At 33.6% G+C, this 18,073-nt stretch overlaps 1 protein-coding gene across 15 annotated transcripts in view; it reads right to left on the bottom strand.

Moving 5' to 3' along the window:
• LOC145293152 (uncharacterized) overlaps nucleotides 1–18,073 on the bottom strand; it is a 589,140-nt gene that overhangs the window by 287,426 nt on the left and 283,641 nt on the right. For 12 of the 15 annotated variants that reach the window (XM_080139591.1, XM_080139585.1, XM_080139592.1 and 9 more), the window contains one exon: nucleotides 13,478–13,528. The exons of the other annotated variants lie outside the window; for them this stretch is intronic. In XM_080139591.1, the coding sequence (XP_079995717.1) occupies nucleotides 13,478–13,528 (51 nt within the window). The remainder of the gene's footprint in view (nucleotides 1–13,477; nucleotides 13,529–18,073) is intronic. 15 annotated transcript variants of the gene reach the window in all.

Here is an 18,073-nt window from a genome sequence, read left to right as displayed (position 1 = left end):
GAAAAACAGAAAAATGGAACCTCCCCGTGCTGAAACACCTCTGGCTACATTAACGCTAAATATACCAGCTTTTAATCCCACCAATATAAAAACATGGTTTATCCAGATCCAGGCCCTTTTCGACGCAAAACGGATTACGTCTCAGCGAACCAAGTATTGTTATTTGGTTGAAAAACTCCCGGCATATGTCGTCGAAGAGGTGACTGATTTATTGGAGAACGTACCAGAAAATAATCCATACGATAAACTTAAGGAGACCATTTTGAGATGGACTGGCTTATCAAACAAGACAATGTTACGCAATCTCTTCACCCAAGTAGAATTGGGAGATCGCACACTGTCGCAACTTTTACGATACATGCGATCATTGCTAGGGGACAACAAAATGTCCAAAAATATAATTAAAAGTTTGTGGCTGGATAAACTCCCAGACACAACAGTACAAATTTTGGCACCCACAACGGAAGAGACAAGCTCGCTGACATGGCAGACCGAATTCATGAAAATCTGAGGAACCGCAAAGTAAACTCAGCACAAGCACAGCCAAAACAGATGAGAGACAACGAAGTAGTCAGACTAAAAACTACGGTCGAAAATCTCACTCGTCAATTGCAGGAATTAATGAAAATAAACCGTCATTACTCATTTAATAAACGACCTAACTACCGAAAACAAAGTTTTAGTAGAGGTCGAAGCAACACACAAGAACGAGCGAACGAAATCTGTTTTTACCACAAAAAATTCGGCACAGAAGCGAGGCGTTGTTCTTTTAAAAGCAAGAACCAGGGAAACGATCATTCCAATCAGTAGTGACGACAACTGTTGCTGGATTTTCCATTAAAGGTCGTCTATTTTTCATTCGTGACAGTAATCACGGATATAACTTCTTAATAGACACTGGAGCCGAAATAAGCGTGATACCACCACTACGTAAACAGAAAGCTACTCCACAGCCTTACCACCTCCAGGCAGCTAATGGCACACAAATACCGACATACGGTGAAAAGTACTTAAGCGTCAATCTCGGCTTGCGTCGCACATTTTCGTGGATTTTTACCATAGCCAACGTGACGACACCAATATTAGGAGCAGATTTCCTAGCACGATTTAATCTATCAGTAGACATGACTAATCGCACACTGACTGATAACCAAACAAAAGTCGTAATTAAAGGTATCACCACAAGATACCAGTCTACTGGGATTAGTTCTGCCTTATCTGAAGAGACGTACATTCATCGGCTGTTTCAAAAATACCCACAACTTACTCAGCCATTCAAAGTCACGGATAATATTAAACATAATGCAAGGCATCATATTAAAACAAATAGACAACCTGTCTACGCCACCCCCAGACGTCTGAAGCCGGATAAGTACAAGATCGCAAAAGACGAATTTCAACGCATGTTACAACAAGGAATTATCCGACCTTCCAAAAGTGCGTGGTCATCTCCTCTACATATGGTACAGAAATCAAACGCGACAACATGGCGTCCTTGCGGCGATTTCAGGAAATTAAATGCACAAACCGTACCGGATAGATACCCTATCCCACACATTCACGATTTCGCAATCGGACCGTAAAATGCCACGGTATTCTCCAAACTGGATTTAGTAAAAGCATATTACCAAATACCGGTGGCGGAAGAAGATATCCATAAAACAGCACTGACCACGCCATTTGGACTTTACGAATTCGTCAGAATGCCATTCGGACTTAGAAACGCTTGTCAAACCTTCCAAAGGTTAATAGACAAGGTTTTTAGGGACCTTCCATTCGTATTCGCATACGTGGACGATGTCCTAATTGCTAGTAGAAACCTCGACGAACATAAACAAAACTTGGAACAAGCTTTCCAAAAACTGCCCCATTACGGTTTAAAATTAAACTTGGACAAATGTATTTTCGGTCAGCAAGAAGTAAATTTCCTCGGACATTCAATTGATAAGGATGGTATATCACCATTACCCGAAAAAGTAAGTGCCATTACGAATTTTCCACAACCTACGTCTGTTAGACAAGTTCGTCGCTTCATAGGTGTAATTAATTATTACAGACGATTTTTACCCAACTGTTCCACAATCCTTGCACCGTTAACGTCATTATTGAAGAACAAAACGAAAAACCAACAATTAAAACTGGGAGGATCAGCTTTAAAAGCTTTCCATCAAGCTAAAACTGCCTTAGTCAATTTCACAAAATTGAATTATATTAAGGACAGTGAAGAATCGAAACTTACACTTACAAAAGACGCATCAGACATAGCTGTAGGAGCAGTTATACACCAACTGACAGGGGATACAATGACCCCTATATCGTTTTTCTCAGCCAAACTGAGCAAGACACAAACAAAGTACAGTACCTTTTCAAGGTAGCTATTAGCAATTTATTTGTCAATTAAACATTTTAGACATATGTTAGAAGGAAGAAACTTTTATATTTACACTGACCATAAACCGTTAATGTATGCACTGCATACACATGTAGATAAATATGGGCCGAGAGAAATCAGACATCTTGATTATATTGCTCAATATTCCACAGACATCAGATACGTCAAGGGACAAGAAAACGTCGTGGCGGACGCATTATCACGAGCTGCAATAACTTTGCTAAATTCCAGTTCGCTGAGTATGGAATTAATTGCATAAGAACAAAAGACGGACGAGACACTCACTGACGTACAACAGAAAACGTCTTTGCAACTGAAGGAAATGCGCGTACCTTTTAGTACAACAACATTTTATTGTGATACAGCAAAAAAACAACCACGTCCATACATACCGCCAAGCATCAGACGACATGTTTTTCAACATTTTCACAATTTATCTCATCCAGGCAAACGAGCCACGATAAAAATAATAGCAGACCGCTTTGTTTGGCCGAAAATGAATACAGATATTCGAAATTGGACCAAGACGTGTGTATCCTGTCAAAAGAATAAAATACACAAGCACACAAAGTCACCGCTGGGCACTTTCAGTACGCCCGATGCTAGGTTTACCAATATCCATGTTGATTTGGTGGAGCCATTACCCCCCTCAAAAGGACACACCCACATTCTCACCATAGTCGACAGATTCAGCAGATGGCCAACAGCCATACCCGTGAAGGACACATTGGTGGCGACAGTAGCTGGAACAATACTAAAAGACTGGATAGCGATTTTTGGAGTACTGTCAGTACTTACAACGGACAGAGGCTCGCAATTTCAATCAAAACTCTTCGCAGAGTTCAACCAATTGTTGGGAACAACCCACATAAAGACAACGGCTTATCACCCTTGTTCGAACGGCCTCGTCGAACGCTTTCACAGACAACTAAAAACTTCTTTGGCTACGAGTCTTAACAACACAGACTGGTCAGATAATTTACCATTAATCCTATTAATGATCCGAAACACGATAAAAGAGGATTTACAAAGCACGCCAGCGGAGGTAGTTTTTGGATCAGCAGTCACACTACCTGGACAATATTTTAATGCATATACAGACATTTCACCCACAGCTACATTTGTGACGGAATTAAAGAGCAAAATGTCTTCTCTCAAATTTACACCCATCAGGAGGGCTGACAAACAAACACATATGCCGAATGACCTTCACACATTGCAAATATGTATTTATTAGGAATGATACAGTCAAAAAGCCATTTTGTCCAAATTACACATGACCATACCAAGTTTTGGACAGAAGTGAAAAATATTTTACTGTCGACAGGAAAGACAACATCGCGATCGACCGAATTAAACCAGCATACATTGAGGAATACCCTCAGACAATTTTCCCACCAGAACAAATTCCCTTAGAACATGGGAGTCCAGCAGAAAATGACGGGAACATCAAACCTACGACAAAAACAGGTAGGAAAGTCCACTGGCCGAAACATTTCAAGGAATACATTACATATTGAAAAAAAAAATTTTTTTTTTTTTCTTTTTTCAATCTGAGGGGAGTATTGTGCCAGATGACACGGTTAAGATTCGGATTAAAAATTGTTATAAAAATAAATACAATTTAGGCGCGCAGTATGATTATGATTATGTTGGCGCGTGAAAAATAAAAAATAACTCCCACGCAAATTCCGGCATGGCCTTATATATTAAATCGACTCAAAACGAGCGGACGTAGTACAGAGCACCCCATGTGATGTTTCCGTCCAATGGGATTTCTCCAAGGACATTTTTCTAAACTTTTCCTTTTAAGCTCGCTGGGAGCCGGTCCAAATAGTATTTAAGCACACACAAACATCAAATCACTCTCTCAACTGCATTTTTATTCGGACGTTCCACGCGTGTTACTATCACTCTTCCATTTTCACCACTCCGCGCGCTTCATACAATTTCACAGGCGAACATTACCTATTGCCTCTCTTAACATGTTTTAACATATGAACAGTTCAACAAAAAAGACATTCTCCTTTTTTTATACGAACACTTAAAAAGGACTTCTGAACTCATTATAAAGAGAATTATATTTTATTTGTTAATGGTTGGTTTCTGTGAATAAACCTCCGTTTGTTTTGCATGTAAGTCTTCTTTTTATTTTTATTTATTTGTGGAAGAAGTTAGTTCCTAAAAAGGCCTGACGACCCCCACACTTGTTATTTTGGCTAAGATCATTGTGAAGTATCTGTTCTCAGTAGTCCAGCGACTTCATCCTCTCCCCACTCAAAATATAAACGAACAGTTATCACATTTTAACTAATACTAAATGCAAACGCAGGAGATATTGCTTGGGAGATTGCTTTGTGATAACAAAACGAACACTACTTATATGATTTTTGGAATATGACAAATAAGGATGGAATATATTCCCTGTCGATTTTTTTAAATGTATTTTTGTTTTTTTTAGGAGTAGATAATGCCTGGTAGAAAAGTACTTTATATCAGTACAGTTTTTTTTATATTAAGAATAGCCTTTGGCATATTCTATATTAGTCACCTTTTATTTCTTAAGCTGTTAGGTGAAAGTACAGAATAGTTAAAAAAAAAAAAAATACCCTTCTCCCCATATTAAGAATGGCTTTCTAAATAATAACATTTTTTCAGCACGGTCCATATTCTGCATGCCCTTTTTTATCTATTAAATCATTAGGTGAAAGTACAGAAGAGTTAAACAAAAACTACCCCCTCCCCATATTAAGAATGGCTTTCCTGTAATAACCTTATTATTTCAGCATGGTCCATAATCTACATAGTCTACTTTTTATTTATTAAATTGTTAGGTGAAAGTACAGAATAGTTTAAAAAATACCCTTCTCCCCATATTAAGAATGGCTTTCTAAAAAAATATTTTAGCACGGTATGTATTCTGCATAAGTCAGTATTTATTAAATTGTTAGGTCAAAGTACAGAATAGTTTTTAAAAACACCTGTCGCGGTTTCAAATCACAGCCTCCATTTTTTCTTCTTCTTCTTTCTTCGCCCCCCACCCCCGCTGCTCTCTTCGCTTTCCCTTCCCTTAAACAAAGGACGCGATAGGCTAACACCAGCTACACGTATGAACATATCCAGGTGCAGTGAATTCATTCACCTTCCCTTTCTCTTTTCATCATCAACGTCACTACGCACGCCAGCATTTAAATATATCAACTAAACGCCAATAAAACAGGCGATTAACTTTTTACTTTTTGGACGAAATTAATTTAAATGGAATCAACAAACTCACAATTTACTTTTGATTGCATAATTTTGTTCTAGAATTAATTAGAGTCGTTTGTCTGTCTTATTGGGAGCGACATCACTAACATCACGCTGGCCTAATGAATACAGTCAGCCTGGGAATAACTTTGGCCGGATGGGGTATTTATTTGCTCCCCCACCCCACCCCCCACCGAGCACTTTTTTGGGGGGGGTTGTTTTTTGTTTACATGGAGTTCACGGCCACTCAGGGATAAATGTTATTGTGTGTACAGTAATCAAAGGGATATTGTAGCAATAGGTGTGTCAGAAATTTCGTGAAAATAGTGAATAATTCCATCCCATCTTTCCAACGCCTCGAAAAATGTAATTCAAGGCCTAATTTTTTTTTTTTCAATTAAAGGACCACGATTTCATTAAAAAAAAAAACGTGTTTTTTTTTTTTTAAAGGTTTTAAACTTCGGACTTTACAGGTAAATTTCTAAAAAAAAAAACTACTTTTTTTTTTTGTTTTAAATTTGAATATATTATTTATTGACCTTTTTGTGATATATATAAGACTTTGGTACATTGACCAATTTGTGATATATATAAGACTTTGGTACATAAATTAATTATTTACTTTTTAATAGACATTTCAAAATGGGAGGCGTGAATTATTCGACCCCCTGTCTTTCCAAGCTTATAACTCCTCGAAAAATGTAATTCAAGCCCTAATCTTTTTTTCAATTAAAGGAGCAAGGACCAAGGTTCCATAAAAAAAAAAGAAAAAACAAATAACGTGGTTTAAAAAAAAAGGTTTTAAAAGCTTCAAACTTTACAGGTAAAATTCTAAAAAACACTACGGTTTTTTTTGTTTTAAATTTGAATATATTATTTATTGACCTTTTCTCTTCAATTTGTGAGTAAATTAATTATTTACTTTTTAATAGACACTTGAAAATGGGGGTGGCGTGAATTTAAAAAAAAACGTTTGTCTAAAATATTATATTCGGTTTATTGGAAAGAACATAAAATTTCACATTGACCCTGAAAATATCGTAAAAATAGAATCAATAGAAAAATTTTGATAGATTTTTAAAGTTTAAAAATTGAAAAATATTGAGTTCAGAAAATTCATTACTGTTTTTAAAAAAAAAAAATATTTCTATTACTTTTAAAACAACTTTAATAGTTTATTTTGGAAGTATAATCCATAAAGAAAATAAACAACCCACTTTTAACAGAGAAATTACGAGATTTTTATATTTTATTCGCAGTTTCGTGTTAGGGGTGTCAAAAATTCCTACAAAAATTCTGATACACCTAGTGTAGCAATAATATTGGAGAATTGGTAAGGTGTCATTACTTGGGGAGGGGCGGTTCATCAGGAATTTGTTTGTGTTGGACTTGAAGACATCCAGGTTGAAGTCGGCAACAAAGTTGAAAACAGGCAAGCGGAACAGAGTTCCACAGGCGTGCAGTTCTAAGAAAGAAGCTTTGTTCATGGTATCTACGTTTTGATTTAGGCACAGGTAGGGAGTGGGGAAAATTATTGACAGTGGTTTCAGCTAGTCGGGTGTTTTTTGAGAAAGATTGGCGAAGGGGGACCAGAGAATGGAGCTCAGACGAGCACCTGCCATGGAAATAACGATTTTAATGTGAAGAGTGAAGGGGAGGGGGAAGGGAAAAGGGGACCAGCTCCCGAGAGGTGGGAAATGGGAGCTGGATAGTGATTTGCCAGCTGGCCCAAGTAGGGTTGCCCCTACATGGACCAGAAGATTGCCGCAATGGTCTTTGCTTGCAGAACAGATACTACACTTTGATCTTGGCCCAAAGGCCCAGTTTTGGCCGGGTGCCAGCCCCAGCCAGGGGAGTAGGAGACGGCTCCCGAAGTTACGACTGACACTACCAGTCACATCGACCGAATCCACCAGCGCCAGCGAACTTCAGCTTCCAGTCTCCTTAACACTGATCCTCCATTCTCAGTGTCGTCCGTTCCTTAACACTGACCACCTCATTCTCAGTGTCCACCGTCCGTTTCTGGATCACCCTGACGTCCAGCTGATCGTTCCAGACCCAGCGAGCAACCCTGAACCACGCTACGTCTAGAGTACCTGTTCCAGACCTCCAGACCTCCCGACTTTGAAGCATTAAATATTCGACATTTTGGGATCGCCACATGTTTGCTTTCGTTTTTCGGTATAAAAAAAGCGAAACTCGATTCGAATCCTGGCCCATGGCCTCTAGAAAGCGATGTAATGTTTGGTCAATGTCCGCTTACCGTCATCATATCAGACGGTTGCTTTCATTTCAAGACGAACCACTTCCCTAATAAACGGGGAAGCTGTTTTTCCCCAAAGTTAGGTGAAAACAAATAAACCGGGTTATTGACCTCATTAAAAACTATCTCGCAGAAAATGTTCACTGCTGAATAGCTATTGCATACGTCGTCGTAACGCTCGCACAAAATGTTAAGTCTACGACTTCCACTAAATGTCATTTAGTGCGGGCACCTGTCAATTCTCTTAATTAAATAAATTCAAACTTCTTTCAGTAACTCATTCTTGCTGGCTGAGGGGTTAACGTGTCATGTTTGTTTTTTCACATTTTATTTTCCAACTTCGCCTCAGGGCTTCGGGTTCGATTCTACCTAATTACCAAAACTTTTTACCCCCCCCCCCTGTGTTTCTTTTTGATTTAAGAGCACACACACCTCGAAACACCCGGACAATGCTGGGTACCCCCGCTAGTATGAAATAAAGGATATTTGAGATTGTTAACTGCTTCAGCCATTTCTAGGACTGACTCCATATCCTTCCCTCTCTCTTATATAAGTAACTGTCAGATCGTAAAGTCCTTCAGCCATTTCTAAGACTGATTTCATATCACCCTCCTCTCTTAAAAATAGATATGAAATAAAGGAATTCTGAGATCATAAACAGCTCCAGCCATTTCCGGGACTGACTCTATATCCCCCTTCCTCTCTTAAAGATAGATATGAAATAAGAAGAAATTTGATATCGTAAACTGCTTCAGCCATTTCCGGGACTGGCTCCATATCTCCCTGGTAAACTTAGATATGAAATAAAGTAATTTTGAGACTGCAAACTGCTTCAGTCATTTCCGGGAATTTTCTTCATATTTCCCCCCCAAGTCCTATCTCTTAAAAATAGATATGAAATAAAGTAATTTTTATATCCTAAACTGCTGCAGTAATTTCCTAGCCTGACTCCATATTCCCCCCTTCTTTTACAAATATAAAATAAACTGCTTCAGCCATTTCCGGAACTGACTCAATTATCCCCTTCCTCCACTTCTAAAATATATTCTGTGTCGATTATTTTGTATTTTTGTTTTTTAAAGAGGAGATAATGCGTGATAGGAAACTATATTACGGTTACTTGTTTTTTAGCTAAGAAAAAAGTGTAGTATCTGTTATCATTTCAGCAACCTTACCGTCCTCTTCACTCACCATAAGCAGAGAACAGATATCATTTAATGGTGTGGAACATTTGTGTATCTCAAGCAGAATAATATTTTACCTACCCTACACATATAAAATAATTGTACATTCCCTAGGATAGGTAAAAAAATAATTGTACCTACCCTTGGACAGGTAATGTATGCAACGATTTAACATACTCTTGAAAGATATTGTACAACATATACAAACTAATTTCTCTTCCCACCAAGGCCACCATAATTTTAAGAAAAATGAAGATGGATCATTAGGATGGCGACAGATTTTCACAAGATTGGTATCCTTTTGAAGCTCGACCCTTCAGACAACAAATATCGAAAAATTGGCTAAAAACGTTGATTCCTTCACCCTCAACTGGGCACTTTTCTACAAGGAGGGTCAGTTTTTTCACTGACATTTTTTGCAAGTCATTCAAACCTTGCTTCAATGATGCTGCAAAAAAGGCATTATTTCGACCACCTGTGATGTCACAACTGTGGTAGGCCCATCGATAAGACCGGTTTTTTTTTCACCTCTTTTTCCTCTGGCACGTTATGGATTCGAGCCTGCTTACTACTCCTATTTTTTTTTTTTTACTTTTTTGCACTTGCAATTTTCCTTCTTTTTTGTTTTGCTCAACCAACACTCTTACACACACCTCCATTTTCTTTTCCTCCTTCGCGTCACGAGTTCGAGCCTGCCCGCCTACTAAAACTTTATTTTTATGCTCAACACACACCTCCAAACACCAGGGCAACGCCGGGAACCCAGGCTAGTCTATATATATAAAAGGCAAAATGTGTGTGTTTCTCACAAAAACTTTCGACAGGGGTGACGGATTTTCACGAGATCAGTATCATTTTTAAGCTCGACCCTTCGGACGACAAATATCGAAAATTGGTTAAAACCATTAATTCCTTCACCCTCAACGGGACACTTTTCTACAGGGAGGTGTAGCAAAAAATCGTTTCCTCATGACAAGTTAGCCATATACACATGTGCAAAAAACGAATTTTAGTTGAATTAGTTTAAATATTTTTAAAAAAAACACCCCAATTTCACTGATGCGCTCATAGCTCAGTCAGTTAAGGAGCAGCGTCGATATCTTAAGCTTGCATGTTGGAACCGAGATGTAAGATTTTTTTTTTTGGATTTTTGAAGTTTTAACAATATTGAAACAGGGTTATTGCATAAATAACCCTGTTTCAATATTGTTAAAACTTTAAAAATCAAAAAAAATAAATCTTACTTTTTTCGTTCTGTCTATTTTTTTTTTCATCATGTTGACAATTTTTTTTTTTTACAAATTTTTTTAGAAGTTTTAAGATCGTTCGCTTACACATTCATTTTATTTTTTTTTCAGCATATTTAAACAGGGTTATTACTTTGCTTATTCATTATTTTCCATTTTGTTTTGATTTAACCCCACCCCACACATACCTTCAAACACCTGGGCAACGCCGGGTACTCCCACTAGTCTATATATATAAAAGGCAAAATGTGTGTTTGTGTGTGTGCAATTTTTTGTATGTCCGGTAAAGGCTTTTTTGCCGATAGTTCTCCAGGGGCTGGGGGGGGGGTTACTATCTTAGGACTTTTTATATACTCCTTAGATTATAATTTGTACAATTTACGAAACGACGTCGGAAATATCTTATTTCAGCGACTTTTACCTTACAAAATTCGCACTGTGAATTCGTTTTCTCTACAGCATGATATTTGATCTAGAGAACCATATGTTGACATTCAACCAACTGCATTTTTAAACGCTCATTTTCGGCTGTTCTTAATCTCTGCCTTTGTAGCATCATGCTATGTCATCAGATTATTAACCTCAAGGTTTCAGGTTCGAGCCTACCTCTCTCCCAAAACTTTTTTCACTGTTTTTTTTTGTTTTTGTTCGTTTTTTAAAATTTAAACGGGGTTATTACTTTGCTTATTATTTAGTTTCCATTTTGTTTTGATCTACCCCCCAACACACACACCTCCAAACACCCCTGCCAGTAATATATAAATGGCAAAATGTGTGTTTGTGTGGGTATGTCTCGCAAAAACTTTTGATACACGTGACCGATCCTCACGAGATTGGTATCATTTTCAAGCTAGACTCTTTGGACGACAAACATCGAAAATTTGGTCAAAAACATTCATTCCTTCACCATCAATTGGGCAGTTTTGTACAAGGAGGGGTTGCTTTTTTTTGTTGACATTTTACAAGACATCATCACTGTTGGATTGACTACACTTAATTCCAATGCTCTCAACTTCTGATTGCTTGACTAAGACGTTACGTTTTTTTTTTCCTCCTTCATGTTACGGGTTCAAGCCTGCCTACCACCACTTTTTTATTTTTTTATTTAACACCTCTACCCAAACTGCCTACTGTTGTTTTGATCCCCTACTACCACATTTTTAATCCCTCCCCCAGGGTTCCTTACTACACTACCTCTCCACACCCGGAACCCCTGATAGTATATATATATATATATATATATATATAAAAAGGGCAAAATGTGTGTGTGTGTGTGTGTGTGTGTGTGTGTTTGTATGTCTGCTCAAAACTTTTCTCAGCGGCATTAGACTGGGTCAAACCAGTACCATCTGAAAGAGCGATGTCTCAGTCGAATATGTGAAAATTAGAAAAAATGGTCAATTATTTTTTATAGATATGGTCGTTTGAAACAAGATAAGGGCACAAAAAATCGTTCCTTCGGCAACCACGCATGCGTGTCTAGCGTTTTTTTTTTTTTTTTTAATTTGTTTAAATAGAAAAAACACAACGTTATTCCAATGACGTCATCGTAGAGCAGTGGATATTGTGGCCGTGTTGTTAGCTCCAAGTTTCACAGTCAAACCCACGTAACAGATTTTTTTTTTATTAAAGTTTTAACATTTAAACATGGTTATTTATGTGATTTTCATTCACTTCTTTATTTTCTTATTTTTATCTCTTTTTTACTTTCCTTCTTTTTACCTGCTTTTTTTATTTTCCTGTGTTTATCTTCTTTTTTTTTTTTTTTTACGTCTCACCCTTGCTCAATATCCTTACTACAGCACCTCTCCACACCCAGGCCAACGCTGGTTACCCCCGCTAGTCTATAATATAAAAGGCAAAATGTGTGTGTGTGTGCGTGTATGCATGTTTGGATGTCTACCAAAAACTTTCAACACACACTACAGATCCTGATGAGATGGGTATTGTTTTCAAGCTCGATGTCTCAGACGACATATCGAAAAATTGGCCAAAAATATAAATTTCTTCACCCTCAACTCTGCCGCTTTTTTCAAGGAGGGGTTGCTTTATTTGTCAACATTTTCGCAAATGATGGTTTCTTTTCAATTGACTACTCTTAATTATAATGCTTGCGACTTCCGGTTGTGCGATGGATGCATCAGCTAAAACATTAAGTCTTTTTCTTCACCTTCTTTTCCTCCTTTATGTTACGGGTTCGAGCTTGCTTGCCTACTACCACTTCTTTTTACCCAAACCACCTACTGTTGTTTTGATCGCCACCCTCTGCTACTACCACATTTTTTTTTATACCTCTCTCAATCCTCCACACAATCTTTTGGGCGTATTTTTACATATTTTTTCCTCCAAGAGGTTACTCTTTCTAACGTTACCATGGTTGTGACTATTTAATGTGGCTGTCAAAAGATTTTAGTAGACATACAAACAAACACACAAACAATTTTCCTTTACATAATAGATTACATACTTCAGAGAATGCTGCTTCATCTATATTTGCTGTTAGTGATGCAAACAGCATTCCATTGTTAACTATTCAGTTTCTTGCTGTGTTTTCATTTAAATAATGTTCAATGAATTTAGTTTTCCATTTCATTTTTCATAATTACAATTCTATACATGATGTGAGTTTTTGTGTACTTTGAATTGTTTGTATAAACCACACCTGACATTGCGATAACACTGGGTAAGGACATTTTTTTTCAAAATCCATTTTTAAATACTTTTTCATTTCATTTTAATTATGAATTTTAAAAAATTAAAAAGGAAAAATGAAATATGAAATTCATTAAAAAAGTTTTCATATTTTCTAAATGTATCAAATATTATGAACACACTTTTTTTATTACCTTCCAATTCTCTCAAGTTGCAACTAAATCTGGATCATTCAGCAGATCTACAATTTTTCTTTCAAAACCTGGATTGACATTTAGAAATTCCTGATTCATGAGAGCAAGGAATCTTTGAACACAAATAAATCAAATAGAATATGCTGCATGCACTCAGCAAATTTTTGTGATGCTGCGTACACAAAATGTATTTTTCATGCCATCTAAAAAAACTAAATTAGCAAACCTTATAAGCAAATAAAAAGGTTGAATAATTTTGATGCAATCTGTGTCTAAAACATGTATTGTTTACTTACCACTGCTGAGCAGAGCAGGAGGTGACCAGCAGTGTCCAGCTTGTAGTTACGCTACACACAAACACACAATGATGCAGCAATAGAAAGAAAGCAAAGTGGAAGATTAGTTGGAAGATTAATACAGATATGCAATAACAAAAAAAATTAAATATGAATGCTCTGCAATTAGGGAGGTTTTGTTGTATTTTGTTAGTAATTGCACCCAAGTGAAAGCAGTTTTACACTAATAACGTTGAATTAAATTAGAAAAAAATAGAAGGAAAAGGAAATAAAGAAAAAAAAAGAGAGAAAAGAAAAAATGGTAAAGGAAAATAAAAAAAATGGTAAAAGGAAAGAAAAAAGAAAAAGACAAGTAAAAAAATTGGTAAAGGAAAAGAAAGAAAAAACGGTAAAAAGAAAAGAAAAAAGAAAAAGAAAAATGGTAACAGAAAAGAAAAAGAAAAAATGGTAATAGAAAAGAAAAAGGAACAAATGGTAAAAGAAAAGAAACAAGAAATGGTAAAAGAAAAAACAAATGGAAAAAGAAAAGAACAAATTGTAAAAGAAAAGAACAAAGAACAAATGGTAAAAGAAAAAAAGAAAAGTGGTAAAAGAAAAGAAAAAAGAAAAATGGTAAAAAAAGGAAAAAATGGTAAAAAAAAAAGAACAAAAATAGGAACAGACAAAAAAAGCAAATATGTTAAAGGACAGAAAAAAAACGGTAAAAGAAACTAAAAAGAAAAAAGAAATAAACGGTAAAAGAAAAGAAAAATGAAAAAATGGTAAAAGAAAAGGAAAATGAAAAAATGGTAAAAGAAAAGGAAAATGAAAAAATGGTAAAAGAAAAGGAAAATGAAAAAATGGTAAAAGAAAAGGAAAATGAAAAAATGGTAAAAGAAAAGAAAATAGTAAAAATGCTAAAGAAAAAGGAAAACATAGTAAAGGAAAAGAAAAAAGAAAACATGGTAAAGGAAAAGAAAAAAGAAAAATGGTAAAGGAAAAGTAAAGAAAAAATGATAAGGGGAAAAAATCGTAAAGGAAAAGAAAAGAAAAAAGAAAAAATTTTAAAAGAAAAGAAAAGATCGTAAAAGAAAAAATGGTAAAAAGAAAAATGGTAAAAGAAAAGAAAAGTGCACAAGAAAAGAAAAAAGAAAAAGTGCAAAAGAAAAGAAAAACTGGTTAAAGAAAAGAAAAAAGAAAAAATGGAAAAGGAAAAAAATGGTAAAGTAAAAAAAACGGTAAGGGAAAATAAAAAATAAAAAATGAGAAAAAAGAAAAAAGAAAAATTGGTAAAAGAAAAATAGTAAAAGAGAAGAAAATGGTGAAATAATAAAAAAAAATGGTGAAAGAGAAAAAAACTAAATGGAAAAAGGACAAGAAAACAGAAAAAATGGTAAAAGAAAAAGAAAAAATGGTAAAAGAAAAGAAAAAGAAAAATTGTAAACGAAAAAGGAAAAATGGTAAAGGAAAAGAAAAAGAAAAAATGGTAAAGGAAAAGAAAAAGAAAAAATGGTAAAGGAAAAGAAAAAGAAAAAATGGTAAAGGAAAAGAAAAAAAATGGTAAAGGAAAAAAAGAAAAAAATAGTAAAGTAAAAGAAACAAAACAGAAAAAAATGGCAAAAGAAGAGAAAAAAGACACAAATGGCAAAAGAGGAGAAAAAAGAACAAATGGTAATGGAAAAGAAAAAATGGTCATGGAAAAGGAAAAATGGTAAATGGTAAAAAAAAAAAAAACAGAAAAAATGGTAAAGAGTAAGAAAAAAGAAAAATGGTAAAAGAGAAGAAAAAGAAACAATGGTAAAAGAAAAGAAAAAGAAACAATGGTAAAAGAAAAGAAAAAGAAAATTTGGTAAAAGAAAAGACAAAAGAAAATTTGTAAAAGAAAAGACAAAAGAAAATTTGTAAAAGAAAAGACAAAAGAAAATTTGTAAAAGAAAAGAAAAAAGAAAAAATGGTAAAAGAAAAAAGAAAAATGGAAAATAAAAGAAAAAAGAAAAATGGTAAAGGAAAGGAAAAAAGAACAAATGATAAAAGAAAAGAAAAAGAAAAAGGGTAAAAGAAAAGAAAAAGAAAAATGGTAAAAGAAAAGAAAAAAGAAAAAATGGTAAAAGAAAAGAAAAAAGAAAAATGGTAAAAGAAAAGAAGAAAGAAAAAATGGTAAAAGAAAAGAAAAAAGAAAAATGGTAAAAGAAAAGAAAAAAGAAAAAATGGTAAAAGAAAAGGAAAAAGAGAAAATGGTAAAAGAAAAGTAAAAAGAAAAATGGTGAAAGAAAATAAAAAATAAAAAATGGTAAAAGAAAAGAAAAAAGAAAAAATGCTAAAGGAAAAGAAAAAAGAAAAAGGGTAAAGTAAATAAAGGAACAGTGCAAAAGAAAAGAAAAAATTGCAAAAGAAAAGAAAAAACAAAAAATGCAAAAAAAAGAAACAATGAAAAATGGTAAAAGAAAACAAAATGGTAAAAGAAAAATGGCAAAAGAAAAGAAAACAGGAAAAATGGTTAAGAAAAAGAATAAAGATAAACTGGTAAAGAAAAGGAAAAAAGAAAAATGGTAAAGGAGAACAAACTGTAAAAGAAAAGAAAAAAGAAAAACTGATAAAAGAAATATGAAAAATGGTAAAAGAAAAGAACAATGAAAAAAGGTAAAAGGAAAGAAAAAAGAAAAGAGTCAAAGAAAAGAAACAAAAAAGGGTACAAGAAAAGAAAAAAGAACAAATGGTAAAGGAAAAGAAAGAAGAAAAAATGCTAAAGGAAAAGAAAAAGAGAAAATGATAATCGAAAAAAAAATGATAACAGAAAAAATGGTAAAGGAAAAGAAAAAAGAAAACATGGTAAAGGAAAAAGAAAAACAAAAAATGGTAAAGGACAAGAAAAAAGAAAAAAGAGAAAGAGAATAGAAAAAAGAAAAAATTGTAAAAGAAAAGAAACAAAAATTGGAAAGAAAAGAAAAAAAAATTGGAAAGAAAAGAAAAAAAATTGTAAAGAAAATAAAGAAATAGTAAAGAAAATAAAAAAGTAAAAATGGTAAAGGAAAAAAACAAAAAATGGTAAAGAAAAAAGAAAAAATGGTAAACGACAAAAAAGAAGAAAAAATGGTAAAGGAAAAGAAAGAAGAAAAAATGGTAAAGGAAAAGAAAGAAGAAAAAATGATAAAGGAAAAGAAAGAAGAAAACATGATAAAGGACAAGAAAGAACAAAACATGATAAAGGACAAGAAAGAAGAAATCATGATAAAGGACAAGAAAGAAGAAAACATGATAAAGGACAAGAAAGAAGAAAACATGATAAAGGACAAGAAAGAAGAAAAAATGATAAAGGAAAAGAAAGAAGAAAAAATGATAAAGGAAAAGAAAGAAGAAAAAATGATAAAGGAAAAGAAGGAAGAAAAAATGGTAAAGGAAAAGAAAAAGAAAAAAATGATAAAGGAAAAGAAAAATGATAAAGGACAAGAAAGAAGAAAAAATGATAAAGGAAAAGAAGGAAGAAAAAATGATAAAGGAAAAGAAGGAAGAAAAAATGATAAAGGAAAAGAAGGAAGAAAAAATGATAAAGGAAAAGAAGGAAGAAAAAATGATAAAGGAAAAGAAGGAAGAAAAAATGATAAAGGAAAAGAAGGAAGAAAAAATGATAAAGGAAAGGAAAGATGAAAAAATGATAAAGGAAAAGAAAGAAGAAATAATGGTAAAGGAAAAGAAAGAAAAAAAAATGATAAAGGAAAAGAAAAAAGAAAAAATGATAAAGGAAAAGAAAAGGAAAAATGATAAAGGAAAAGAAAGAAGAAAAAATTGTAAAGGAAATAAAAAAGACAAAATGGTAAAGGAAAAGAAAAAAGACAAAATGTTAAAGGAAAAGAAAGAAGAAAAAATGATAAAGGAAACGAAAGAAGAAAAAATGATAAAGGAAAAGAAAGAAGAAAAAATGATAAAGGAAAAGAAAGAAGAAAAAATGATGAAGGAAAACAAAGAAGAAAAATGGTAAAGGAAAAGAAAAAAGAAAAATGATAAAGGAAAAGAAAGAAGAAAAAATGATAAAGGAAAACAAAGAAGAAAAAATGATAAAGGAAAAGAAAGAAGAAAAAATGATAAAGGAAAAGAAAGAAGAAAAAATTGTAAAGGAAAAGAAAAAAGACAAAATGTTAAAGGAAAAGAAAAAATGGTAAAGGAAAAGAAAAAATGGTAAAGGAAAAGAAAAAATGGTAAAGGAAAAGAAAAAAGAAAAACTGGTAAAAGAAAAGCAATATGAAAAATGGTAAAAGAAAAGAAATATGAACAATAGTAAAAGAAAGAAAAAAGAAAAACGTAAAAGAAAAGAAAAAAGAAAAAATGGTAAAGCAAAAGAAAAAATTGTAACAGAAAATGAAAAAATGGTAAAAGAAAAGAAATATGAAAAATAGTAAAAGAAAGAAAAACGTAAAAGAAAAGAAAAAAGAAAAAATGGTAAAGGAAAAGAAAAAATGGTAACAGAAAATGAAAAAATGGTAAAAGAAAAGAAAATTGAAAAAATGGTAAAAAAAAAAGAAAAAAGAAACAATTGTAAAAGAAAAAAGAAACCATTGTAAAAGAGAAGGAGAATAAAAATTGTAAAAGAAAATAAAAAAGTAAAAATGGTAAAGGAAAAGA

This window comes from Euprymna scolopes, chromosome 14 (genome assembly GCF_053919585.1).
Source record: "Euprymna scolopes isolate OS-2025 chromosome 14, ASM5391958v1, whole genome shotgun sequence".
Lineage (NCBI taxonomy): Eukaryota > Metazoa > Mollusca > Cephalopoda > Sepiida > Sepiolidae > Euprymna > Euprymna scolopes.
This window is presented reverse-complemented; position numbering and strand designations above follow the sequence as displayed.